This window comes from Macaca mulatta, chromosome 10 (assembly GCF_049350105.2).
Source record: "Macaca mulatta isolate MMU2019108-1 chromosome 10, T2T-MMU8v2.0, whole genome shotgun sequence".
Lineage (NCBI taxonomy): Eukaryota > Metazoa > Chordata > Mammalia > Primates > Cercopithecidae > Macaca > Macaca mulatta.
This window is the reverse complement of record NC_133415.1, coordinates 816,345-828,677: the sequence shown is the minus strand read 5'-3', so window position 1 is coordinate 828,677 and position 12,333 is coordinate 816,345. Positions and strand designations below refer to the sequence as shown.

Genomic DNA, 12,333 nt, shown 5'->3' with positions numbered 1-12,333 from the left:
AGCAGAGCTGGAGGAGGTGCCTGAAGACTGTGCTTGGGTGTTAGTATTCATCTAGTTCTTGCTAGAGGGTTTGGTCTTCCCATGGGATACTGGAATCATGCCTCCAGTTCAGTTCCTCTCTGCCCTCCCCTGGAACCACAGCACCGTTTGAAATGCTTGTTCCTCGGTGCTGTAAAGAAACAGCATTTGAACATTAATTTTCTCAGAAGGCCATTTTTATACTTTCTGCAGAAAGGGCACACTCGCCAGCAGTTCTGCCACGAGAGTACACCGAACAAAGGAGACAGGGTCATTTATAACCTGACGTGTCCCCCCTACTGCTGTGTCCGGTTTCCATTGGTTGGAACGGGACCTCACGTTCTGTATTTGTCCCGATTGGCTAGCAACTTAGAGCTTTTTAAAAGAGGCAAAGAGGAGAACAAAGGAAGGAGGAAGTAACTTGTGGAATGCTGATAAAGGTAAAAACACCTTCAAATAAGGAAGAGGAACAGGCTATGGCCTAATGCTTGCTTGGACCAGTATAAGCCTCCAGGGTAAATAATTAGGCTACATTGTGGGAGCTAAGAACACAAAGTACATTGATTTCTTTATTACAGCAGTTATTTAAGAATGTTAGTACAGGTCTTTGAATAAATTTTGCTTTTAAGAGAAGTTACTATTTACTCCTAGACGGGGAGGAAAGTCTGAAGAGGAACCTCTACTTTACTTTTTACGTAGCCACCTGGGGCCAACACCACCAGACAAGTGCATGAGGGCCCTCCGTGTGCCAGCTTCAGGGGCTGCTGGGCACCCCAAGGAAACCACCACCTTATGGGGGTGATTCCAAACACAGCAGGATTTGGGGTGTGGTCAGTGCAGCCCTCAAACCAGATGAAAAGGGTTGAAACAGTTGCACGGTGGGTCCTCAGCACACTGTCTGACACCACAGGCTCACACGGGCACACGTGCCCGCCACACAAACCATTCAGAGGCCACACTCCAGCAAGGCTTTTGGTTGCAAATAACAGAACCCTCACTAGCAGTGGCTTCAACAGGCAGGGTTTATTTTCTCCTAGCATTAGAGCTTGGAGCTCTCCAGGTAGACAGCTGGAGACACCAGGTTAGCAGCTGCCCAGCGTCCAGTTGGGGCCTGTGACTGCTGCACAAGCTCCTCACCCCCAGGGCTGCCCCAGTCATTCGCTACCAAGACTCCTGTCACAGGCTGCTCCTGAACCAATCACTGGATTGACTGGCTCAGGCTGGTCACCGCCCTCCTTGAAGAGAAAGAGGCTGCAACTCCCAGATCAAGGGACCTTTGCCCAGCACTGAAAATGGGAGCCCATAAGGAAGGAGGTGGCTGTCTGGTGGCAATGAACAGCGTTTGCCACGGGGAGGTGTCTGAACACCCAGAGGGCGTGCTCCTCTCACTTCGCCAACACTGAGGGAGCACACCTGGTGTGTGACTGGCCACCTGGGCATGCACGTGAGCCTGGCATCCGTGCGCCATGCTGCACAGACACGGGCAGGTGCTCAGACGGTCCCTCCCTGCAGAGGAGGCCAACAATGGAGGCAGGGCATTGCTGTTGGAAGGAACAGCCAGGCCACCCTGCTAAGACTGAGGGGAAGGGGGCGTGGGTGGAGGTCTCAAGGGCAAATTAGGTCACTATAGGGGGTTTGGATTTTCTTCCGAGAAGCCTGTGGATTTTTGAGCAGGAATAGATGCTCAAGCCTGGCCTGTTTTACTTGTTTATTTACAGACAGGGTCTCACTCTGTCCCCAAGGCTGGAGTGCAGTGGTACAATTATAGCTCACTACAGCCTCGACCTACTGGGCTCAAGTGATCCTCCCACCTCAGCCTCCCAAATTGCTAGGACAAATGCCACCACGCCTGGCTAATTAAAACAAATATTGTTGGCCAGGCGTGGTGGCTCATGCCTGTAATCCCAGCGCTTTGGGAGGCTGAGGCGGGTGGATCACCTGAGGTCAGGAGTTTTAGACCAGCCTGGCCAACATGGTGAAATCTCGTCTCTACTAAATAATAAAAAAAAATTAGCTGGGCATGGCGGCACGCACCTGTAGTTCCAGCTACTAGGGAGGCTGAGGCAGGAGAATCACTGGAATCTGGGAGGCAGAGGTTGCAGTGAGTGGAGATCGCACCAATGCACTCCAGCCTGGGCGATAGAGCAAGACTCCATCTCAAAAAACAAAAACAAATATTGCTTTAGAGCTGGGGGTCTCACTATGTTGCCCAAGCTGGTCTGAATTCCTGGCCTCAGGCGATCCTCTCACCTTAGCCTCCCAAAGCACTGGGATTACAGGAGTGAACCACCGTGCCCAGCCTAACAGATATTTTTTTTTTGAGACAGAGTTTTTCTCTTGTTGCCCAGGCTGGAGTGCAATGGTGTGATCTCAGCTCACCGCAACCACCGCCTCCCAGGTTCAAGTGATTCTCCTGCCTCAGCCTCCTGAGTAGCTGAGATTACAGGGCTGCACCACCACACCTGGCTAATTTTATATTTTTAGTACAGATGGGGTTTCTCCATGTGGGTCAGGCTGGTCTTGAACTCCCGACCTCAGGTGACCTGAAAGGACAAATAAAAGGACACAAAAACACAAAGACATACCCACCCTCCTTGCTCCCTATTGCTACACCCTTTGTTCTGCTTTCTTATCTCTGCATGTACCAGAGGTTTTGAATTTTTGAAAGTTCTGTAAGTACCTGTTTTTCTTCCTGGGGCTAGGTCACAAGACATGTTTAAGTAAGATAAACTCATGCTGCCATAAACCAGTTGTGCAACCTGACGCAATATAATTAACTGCCTTTGTGCAGAAACTGCTCTTCCGTCTCAAGGGTTGAACTGAGATACCAGAAATGGCGGGAACCAATCATAGTTAGCCAAATCGCCTTGTTCAAACACCAGCCAGTCATACATCTGATCTGTATAATGATTCTATGACCACTCTTCTGAGACTATATAACATTGTTTAATGCTCTGTGGGGGAACTCTCTCTCTTGACCCTCTCATTTCGAGAGTGAGTGAGAGTTCCAGGTTCGAACCTGTAATAAAGATCCTTGCTGCTTAGCTTCGACTCTGGACTCTGGTGGTCTTCTTCGGGGAATAAACGGACTGGGCCTAACAGACCCACCCCTCCTCGGCCTCCCAAAGTGCTGGGATTGCAGGCTTGAGCCACTGTGCCCGGCCGACAGATGTTTTTAAGAGATCACCTTGTCTGCTGGGTGGAGAATCTTTCTAGTGGGTCAAAAGGTGAAGGCAGGAGACAGAAGTGTGGGCACAGGTAAAATACAGAGGCCTGGGAGCGTGGAGGGGCCCCAGGAGGGCTGTCTCAGGGGCTGCTGCTGTGCCTTCCTAGGAGCCTGCAGGGGCTCCAGGCCCCTTATCCCCACCTGGAATGTGCAACTCATCACCTGGCTTCAGACAGGTTTCTGATAAGAACCAAGGAGGTCCAGTGCCTGTGCCTCTAAGAATGCTGCTTCTTGGGGAAAATCCTGTCTCTCAGGCACTTTGCATCTTCTGAGTCTTCTGGCCACTGAGCCCTCACACCCTCCCGCCCCGTTCCTGGCACTTAAAGACACGTGGCGCTGCTCCTGTGAACGGATGTGCCTACGTCCTCACGGCTGATGTGTGCCTGCGTACACTGACCCATGCAGATCACCAAGGTGCCAGGGCAGCTTCCAGAGCCAAGACACCAGGATTCCAATCCCAGCCCAACCTCTTTCTGGCTGGGTGGTCTTGGACAAGTCCTGAATCTCTCTGCACCTCAGTTTCCTCATTTGTATCACAGGGGACCGGCACTGGCACACAGCATTGCCACAGGATTGGACGAAGCGTCACACCTGCAAGTCTCAACTGGTGTTATTACGTTATCAGGTACAAACTCCCTCCAGACACCTGTGCCTCCCCCACAGGCTCACAGTGATGAGCCCTCACATGGCCAGGCAGGCCGAGGGGCCCTCAGGCATGGGGATCTGGGCAATGGCAGCAGGCTGGGTGCGGGGTACAGCCAGGACGGCAGCAGATCTGCAGGGCGGGGTCCTCGCCCCGGGCCATCTGGCTGGGGCCGAAGGTCACAGCCGCATCTAACTGGGCCTTGAGCAGCTGAAGCTGTTTCAGGGCTTGTAGCACCTCTGGGGTGGCCCCGGCCACACCCCCCAGCAGGTTGTAGTTCTCACCAGGGTCCTCGGAAAGGTCGTAGAGCAGCGGGGGCTCATGAGCAGTCAGAGAGCTGGAGGCGTGGCAGGCAGGGTCTGCAGTGGTGTCACTGTGGGCAGAGCCTGGGGAGGGGGCCAATTCTGTGCATGGGGCAAGAGCAAAAGGAGGGGCCAGGGATCTGGGGCTCCGGGGAGGGGTCAGCAGGTCAGGTGGAGGGATTCACGGGGAGGGTTTACCCTGGGTGAAGAAGTGAGCCTTGTACTTTCCACTCCGCACAGCAAAAACCCCACGGACCTCGTCTGGGTCGGACGGGTAGAAGAAGAGAGACTGCCGAGGGCTCTGGGGGCAGAGTCAGGGGTCACGGGGAGAGACAGGCCCCGAGCACTGCACATACCCGGGGCTGCCAGCCCTGGTGTGAGGCCCTGGACGTGCACTGCTTCTAGCCCACCCCAGGAACCTGAGAGGTGGCGCCACTTGGATGCCGCTAAATGCAAGAGGCCCTGAGGCACAGACTTTCAGGCACTGCCCACACTCACCCCAAGGGAGGGGCCAGGACAGGGGCCAAGGAGCTGGGATCAGGGGTCACCAGCCCTACCTTGCCTGTGCCCAGCAGCAGGGGGCTGAGGTCAAAGCCATCCAAGGTGACATTGGGCAGTGGGGCCCCAGCCAGGGCTGCCAGGGTGGGCAGCAGGTCCAGGGAGCTGGCCAGCTCATGGGTCACTCCTGGGGGCAAGAGGCTGTGCAGTCACTCAGTTCGCCACCAGGGTTGGGGTGGTGGGGCCAGAGTTCCCAAGGAGAGGGCCTGCGAACTGACCAGGAGCGATGTGACCTGGCCAGAAGGCCAAGGCAGGCTCTCGGACACCGCCCTCGTAGGTGGTTCCCTTTCCACACCGCAGGAGGCCAGAGCAGCCGCCTCGGGACATACGCATGGTCTCAGGTCTGGGACACAGGAGGAGCTCATAAGCCATGGAGCCACGGCCTCTGAGCCACCGAGGGTGACCAGTGGCCCCACACCTCTAAGTCACAAGGCTTGCCTGGAGGTGCCCAGCATGAGCCTGGCATCTTCCAGGCCTACCATGACCAGTTCTCTGTGCACTTGTGTCTCCTAATTACACCTTGGGTCCCTGCAACGTGGCCAGCATCTCCTGACACCCCCTCACCCACTATGTTCTTGGCCAGCAGCTGAACTGCAAGGCCCCCAGGGCCCTGGTCTGTGACAGGGCGGGAGCACCCTGCTGCCCTGCTAGCATACCCATTGTCTGCAGTGAAGATGACCAGCGTCTCTTCAAGCAGCCCCAGGTCCCTTATGGCTGTCATCAGGGTCCCCACGGCTGCATCCAGCTCCATCAGGGAGTCCCCAAATGGCCCGCGGCCTGAACGCTCTGCAAAGCTCTGCCCACTGAACTGAGGGTAGTGGGTGTGCTGGGGGCAAAGACTGGAGTTAGCACTGGGTAGGGGTCACGGGTAGCCAGGGGTGGGGCCAAGATCACTTACGTGAGAGGCGTAGTACAGGAAGAAGGGGCGATCCTGGCGCTGGGCGTCGGCCATGAGGTCACGGGCGAAAGCCACATAGCGCGCCTCTAATCTGGGCAGCCAGGGGGGCTGTGCCTCCACCGACAGGTTGGCCAACAGTGGGATGGGGACCAGGCCCTGGTCACAGCCACCGTCGCAGGGTGTGGCCGGTGGGAAGCAGGTCAGGTTCTGGCAGGGGCCCTGTGGCGGGCAGCTCCAGTGAGGGCTGGGGTGGCAGACAGGGCTGCAGGAACATCAAGGGCTGGGGGACTTTGGGAGGTGGGAGGGTGGCTGAGGGCCCCGGTGGCTCCTACCTGGTCATGGGAGTATGGGATGCCTAGAAATCGATGGAAGCCCTGATGGGGGGGCAGGAAGGCCCCCTCAGACCCCACCCCAAGGTGCCACTTGCCGGCCATTCCTGTGAGGTAGCCTCGGGCAGCCAGGACCTCGGCCAGGGTCACCTCCTCCAGGGGCAGGCCCCCCCGGGAGCTGGGCACCAGGACGCCAGGGTACATGCCCGTCCGAACTGGGAGCCGGCCGGTCAGGAGGGCGGCCCTGCAGGACAAGTCACAGAGTCCGTGAGGCAGGCAGAAATGTGGCCTTCCCTGGAGAAAGAGACGTTTTTCCCGCCCTCCTGCAATCCATTGGGAGGAAAGCAATGGAGGGGAAGAGGCGCCGCCGCCTCCTTACCGAGACGGTGTGCACAGAGACGCAGGCACGTAGAAGTCTGTGAGCCGCAGCCCCCCTGCTGCCAGCTGGTCCAGGTTGGGGGTGGTAGAGCTGGGGTGCCCATAGCAGCCCAGGTCCCCATAGCCGAGGTCGTCAGCAAAGATCAGCACGATATTGGGCGGGCGGGCAACGGCCAGGCCGGCAGCCAGGGCCAGGAGGAGGGACCGCGGTGCCCCCATGAGCACGGGATCGAGGGGTCTGTCCCAAGAGGGAGGGACACTTGGCTCCAGCAGGCTCTTTCCGAGACCACAGCCCCAGGCGCCGCCCTCCCCTGAGACCCCAGACCCAAATGTTCCCCGACCCTGACGGCCGCCTCCTGAAGCTCCAGAGGACCGGGGCCCGACAGGGCCGGGAGACCGTGGGCTGGGACGGAACTCCTCCAGGACCAGGGCGCCTTCAGATTCTCGAGCGGAGATCTGATCCTCTTCGCCTCGCGGTCCGGGCTCAGGGTCGGGGGCATAAGTCACTTGACGCTGACCGGCGGAGTCGGGGCCGGGGGATGGCGCTGGGCGGAGCCCAGGAGGATTCGATCCGGGGCTGCGGGCTCTTCCGCCTCGGCACCGCCCGTGACCTGTGACCCTCGCGAGGCGGGGCCAGGGGCGGGCTAGGGGCGGGGCCAGGGGCCCGGGCAGGGGCGGGGCCAGGGGCCCGGGCAGGGGCGGGGCCAGGGGCCCGGGCAGGGGCGGGGCCAGGGGCCCGGGCAGGGGCGGGGCCAGGGGCCCGGGCAGGGGCGGGGCGGGGGGAGCGGCGTTGCTGCGCGTGCTCGCTCCGAGACCGCAGTTTGCACCCTGAGGCTGTTGACTGCGGTGGTGAACCGGGCTCTGGGAGCTTCTTCTGCGCTGTCGGATCCGGTTGAGGCGTCCTGGGCTGCGCGCGGGGCTCGGCGCTGCTTAGTGTCCGGGGCCCTTTCAGTCTGGAGCTTCTGCAGAGGAGGAGCGGCTCGTGCGCCCCCAGACCTCCGGATACTGGGAGACTCGGGCCCTCCTTTAAGAGACCTGAGCACGGAGCGTTATGGGCGCCTGGTGAATGAGCAAATCGCAGGGGAAACCGTGCAGCCCCATGGACTGCGGGCTTTTTCTTCACGACTAGCAAAAGCTTTGACACCCTTTCTCCTGCGTACGTGTGTCTGTGTGCGTGTGAGCTGTGGTGTGGGTGCGGGGGACTGTGTGTGTGGGGTGTGTGTGTGTAGTGTTTGAGGTGGTGTGGGGGGGTGTGTGTTTGAGCTGTGTGTGGTATTTGAGGTCTGTGTGTGTGGTGTTTCAGGTGTGTGTGCATGTGTGTGTGGTTGAGGTGGTGTGTGGTGTTTGAGGTGTGTGTGGGGAGTGTGTGTGTTGAGTTATGTATGTGTGGTGTTTCAGGCGTGTGTGCGTGTGTGTGTGATTGAGGTGGTGTGTGCAGTGTTTGAGAGGTGTGTGTGTGTGTCTGGTGTGTGGGGGTGTGTGTGTGTGGTTGAGGTGTGTGGTGTTTAAGGTGTGTGTGTTTGAGGTGTATGTGGTGTTTGAGGGATATGTGTGTGCATGTGGTTGAGGTGTGCGTGTGATGTTTGAGGTTTGTGTGTGGTGTTTGAGGTGTGTGTGATTGAGGTGTGTGTGTGGTGTTTGAGGGGTGTGTGGTGTTTGAGGTGTGTGTGGGCTGTGTGTGTGTGGGGTTGAGATGTGTGTGGTGTTTGAGGTGTGGTTTTTGAGGTGTGTGTGGGGTGTGTGTGGTGTTTAAGGTTGTATGTGTGGTGTTTGAGGGGTGTGTGTGATGTTTGAGGTGTGTGTGTGGGGTGTGTGTGTGGTGTTTGAGGGGTGTGTGGTGTTTGAGGTGCGTATGTGTGTGGTGTTGGGGGGGTGTAAGTGGTGTTAGAGGTGTGGCATATGTGTGTTTGCGGTAGTCGAGGTGTGTGTGTGTGTCTGGTGTTTAAGGTAGGGTGTGTCTGTGGTTTGGGTGGTGGAGGCCATGGTATGGTGTGGAATGCGTGTCTGGGGTCCAGTCTGGCCTGTTGCAGGGTTATGTTGCTGGGGAAAAACTTATCTGAGGACAACATGATTGGGTCCTCGCTCCCTTGTTGGACAGCCTTGGACTTAACTTTTTTGATCTTGAAGGAAAACAAAATATGTCACCTCCAAATATATTTCCTTGACGTGGTTCAAACAGTTACTGGGAAGGACTGGAAATAGAAGAATAGCTGAAAAGCTGTCTTTTGTGGGGGAGATTTGCATTTGTGGAGAGAATCTACATTGATGCGGCCAGGCCTTCTCTGAGGCCCTCCCTTGCCTGATCTGGGAAGAGTAACAGAGTCTGACGCCTTTAAAGGGAACATTCACCATCTGTTCTCTCAGGGCTGCTACCTGTGAGGTTTATCTGTAGCACAAGGCCACCTTAGCTAGCCAGGCCTCCTCTCCTCTCCCTCCCATAACGGTCTTGCCACTGTCACCTGATTTTCCACCATAAACTGTTTATGGCCATGCTTTGAGCCCCTGTTCTTTCTGTACCCTCAGGATGGTATGTAAGCTTCCGAACCCCATTGGGAAGTAGGGGTCATCACCCTGGTTCTCCCTGTGTGCGTGAATAAATCTGTATGCCTTTTCTCTTACTAACCTGGCTTTTGTCAGTTGATTTTCTGTGAACTTACAGTGCAGAGGGTTTTTGTCTAGGCTCCCACAGTTTTGGTGTAGTCGGTAGGATAATTAAAGTCACCCTCCTGGGATCCTCTGTCGAGGGAACCCAGGACCCGACAAGCTGGCAGAAAGAAGGGTAAGAAAGTCTTAGCAGCCAGGCTCCTGGCCTCTCTGTGGAATCTTGTCAAGCCGACGGTAAAAATCACTGTTTACCTTGCTTTCCTCTTCAGAGTCTTAATGAGAGATACGTATTCATGTGATTAGTGTTGTATTCATACTGTTTGATTGCTTTTTCCCAGAAACAGTCATTTTTCATTCTTGTCTTTCTGTGTTGTTCTGTCATAAAGAGGGGTATTGTGGGGAGGAAAAGCCCTGTAAGCCCCGGGTGGGGCTGCCCTGCGGGCTGGTCAGCTTTGCAGCTCTGATCAGATGCGTCTAGTCAGACAACTTTGCTGTGGGCCCCTGAGATGGAAACTGGATGAGATTTTCCTCTCTTTTTATGTCCTTGAAAGCTTGAGTTGTGACCAAGTGGGAGGGATACAGGGGAGGCAAGCCCCAAAGTGGAGGTTAGCCAGTGAGGGTTTTGGCTTTGCCCAGGAAAGAATTCAAAGGCAAGCCAGAGGTAGAAGAAAACAGCGTCATTGAACAGGTGGTGTGACAGCTCTGGGACTGCTCCTGCAGAGCAGGGCTACCCGTAGGCAGAGAGGAGCAGCTCAGGGCAGTTTTGCAGTCACACTTATACGCACTTTTGATTGCATGCCGATTAAAGGATGGTTTATGCAGAAGTTTCTAGGGAAGGAGTAGTCATCATTGGGTCATTGCCATGGAAAGGGGTGGCAACTCCTGGGTGTTGCCATGGCAATGGTAAACTGACATGGCACAGTGGCGGGCGTATCTGACTGAAAGCTGCTTTTGCCCCAACCCTGTTTTAGCCAATCCTCAAACTGGTCAACTGTCTAAGTCCCGCCTCCTACCTCAGGGGCACTCTCTTGGCCTCTGCCAATCAGAGGTAGTGTCTCGCAGGTCACATTTTGTGGTCAGTCTGAAAACGGTTGGGAACCCCAGACATGTAAGATTTTAAGCAGCACCGTTTTTGTTCTGAATGTGTCAGGCTCTCAGTTTGTCTTAAGAAGTTCCTGCCAGACGAGGTGTCAGAGCCCCGGCACTGGGGAGTGGTGGTCGACTTGTGGGTTGGTGAAAAGAGTTTACGGACAATAGGTTTGAAAAAGGAAAGTTTGGCAGGGCATAGTGGCTCATGCTTGTACTCTCAGCACTTTGGGAGTCCAAGGCGGGTGGATCACCTGAGGTCAGGAGTCCGAGACCATCCTGGCTAACATGGAGAAACCCTGTCTCTACTGAAAGTATAAAAGTTAGCCAGGTATGGTGGTGCTTGCCTGTAATCCCAGCTACTTGGAAGGCTGAGGCAGGAGAATTGTTTGAACCCAAGAGGTGGAGGTTGCAGTAAGCTGAGACAGAGCAAGACTCTGTCTCAAAAAAAGAAAAAAGAAAGTTTACCGGGTGTGGTGGCTCACGCTTGTAATCCCAGCACTTTGGATGCGGAGGCAGGTGGATCACCTGAGGTCAGGAGTTCAAGACCAGCCTGGCCAGCATGACGAAACCCTGTCTCTACTAAAAATACAATAAATTAGCCAGACATGGTGGTAGGAGCCTGTAATCCCAGCTATTTGGGAGGTTGAGGCAGGAGAATCGCTTGAACCTGGGAGATGGAGGTTGCGGTGAGCTGAGATCATACCATTGCACTCCAGCCTGGGCAACAAGAGTGAAACTCCATCTCAAAAAAAAAAAAAGAAAGAAAGTTTATTAGAATGCTGCAGAAGAGTGCAGTGGGGTGCCTCGGCCAGAGGACTGAGTACGCCTGGTGGATTTCTCGTTAAGGGCATTTATAGGCCTTAAAGTGGGGGCTTAACAATAATTGGGACCATATTAGCCATGTAGGTCATGATAAGTGATTACATTTATAGTAATTTTGGTGCCTTAATGTCAGCAAGGGTTGTACGATGAGTTTTGGCATGGCATTCTGGAGATGTATAGAAATTCTAGTTACTTATAAATTTTCTGGGGGAAAGAAATCTGGAACCAGGTGCCTGCTTTAGGTAATAGGGAAGTTTAGTTACTTCTAATTTTCCCCAGATAAGGAGTTTTGCCTCGGAGGGCCTGTTTGATGTTTGATGGTCGCCAGGTGGTCCTTGCTGCCTTCTAAATTCCTCAGATAAGGAGTTTTTGTCTCTGGGGCCTGTTCAATCGTCACCAGGTGGTTTTTGCTCTCCTCAGGCCCATCCATAAGGGGCTTTTGTTGTCCCAATCCTGTTGCCTGGTCAGTCCTCAGAAAGCCCAATCCCAACAGGACCTGCCCTGTGTCACAGGTTAATGGGTCTGTGACTGCCAGCCCCCGACAGATTTGTGTGTTACTGGGGGCACTGTATGTACAAACACCACCCCTCACTGTCTCTGGCAACAAGACTCTTTGCCTATTCCTGGGATTGAATTTTGGGGGCAGCATTGGCGCCTCCTCTTCTGTACCCTCTCGAAACCTGGAAAATAACCTTTTGGGCTTTCCATGAAGGGGCTTATTGGATTGAGTTGCTATTGGAATAAATACATCATTGGAAATTCTGATTGTCAATAACCAAAAGACGAATCCTTTAAATTAGAAAGATCCCTAAATTTAAAAAAATATATTTTAGAGGTCTCTCATTCTAAACAATTGCCTTTTTTGTATTTGTGGGAAGATTAAAGGAAAGACACATAATAGTGTTGTGGCTACCCTTAGAAATCCTCTTCACAAGTGAGCTGAGATCCGGCCACTGCACTCCAGCCTGGGTGACAGAGCGAGACTCCGTCTCAAAAAAAAAAAAAAAAAGAAAGAAATCCTCTTCACAAAATTAAAGAGCGAAAATCGGACCTATAACAAGTTAAAATCCTTTGTGCGCGCAAACCATTGCTTTGGATCCCTGCGGGGTTCACAGTGAAGGCTGCTGCATCTGGGAAACTACTTAAAATTCTGTACTTTCACTGCCATGGCCTGGGTTCAATTCCCAGTAGAGGAACCATTTCCTTTTGGTTTGATATTTGTGTGATTTTTAACTTTTTTTTTTTTTTTTTTGAGACGGAGTCTTGCTCTGTCGCCCAGGCTGGAGTGCAGTGGTGCGATCTTGACTCACTGCAACCGCTGCCTCCTGGGTTTGAGCAATTCTCCTGCCTTAGCCTCCGGAGTACCTGGGATTACAGGCGCATGCCATCATGCCCGCTGATTTTTTTTTTTTTTTTTTGTATTTTTATTAGAGATGGGGTTTCACCATGTTGGCCAGGCTGGTCTC

At 54.4% G+C, this 12,333-nt stretch overlaps 1 protein-coding gene and 1 long non-coding RNA gene across 3 annotated transcripts; both read right to left on the bottom strand.

The window, feature by feature from the left end:
• Positions 1-1,022: 1,022 nt before the first annotated feature.
• On the bottom strand, positions 1,023-2,189 carry LOC144331589 (uncharacterized). Its single transcript, XR_013398863.1, has 2 exons — positions 2,053-2,189; positions 1,023-1,524 (listed from the first exon to the last, which is right to left on the bottom strand). It is a non-coding gene; the product is annotated as an uncharacterized LOC144331589 (long non-coding RNA).
• A 756-nt stretch (positions 2,190-2,945) lies between these two features.
• Positions 2,946-6,970, bottom strand: ARSA (arylsulfatase A). Of its 2 annotated transcripts, XM_028827509.2 has the most exons (9): positions 6,694-6,970; positions 6,354-6,590; positions 5,978-6,218; positions 5,646-5,864; positions 5,404-5,573; positions 4,966-5,090; positions 4,747-4,874; positions 4,388-4,490; positions 2,946-4,273 (listed from the first exon to the last, which is right to left on the bottom strand). In XM_028827509.2, exons 2-9 carry the CDS (start codon positions 6,569-6,571, stop codon positions 3,954-3,956), a joined length of 1,524 nt encoding a protein of 507 aa, XP_028683342.2. In that variant the 5' UTR covers positions 6,572-6,590; positions 6,694-6,970; the 3' UTR covers positions 2,946-3,953. The 2 variants fall into 2 exon arrangements, with proteins under 2 accessions (XP_028683342.2, XP_015006182.3); XM_015150696.3 differs by having other exon boundaries at positions 6,354-6,970.
• Positions 6,971-12,333: the final 5,363 nt, after the last annotated feature.

Bases quoted from the DNA above. Each gene is read 5' to 3' on its own strand.
- ARSA (XM_015150696.3), bottom strand. From the start codon at position 6,571: ATGGGGGCACCGCGGTCCCTCCTCCTGGCCCTGGCTGCCGGCCTGGCC. The intron at 5,091-5,403 runs GTATGCTAGCAG...CCTGTGTCCCAG, and splicing joins ATCTTCACTGCAGACAATGG to ACCTGAGACCATGCGTATGT. The intron at 4,491-4,746 runs GTAGGGCTGGTG...CTCTGCCCCCAG, and splicing joins TGCTGCTGGGCACAGGCAAG to AGCCCTCGGCAGTCTCTCTT.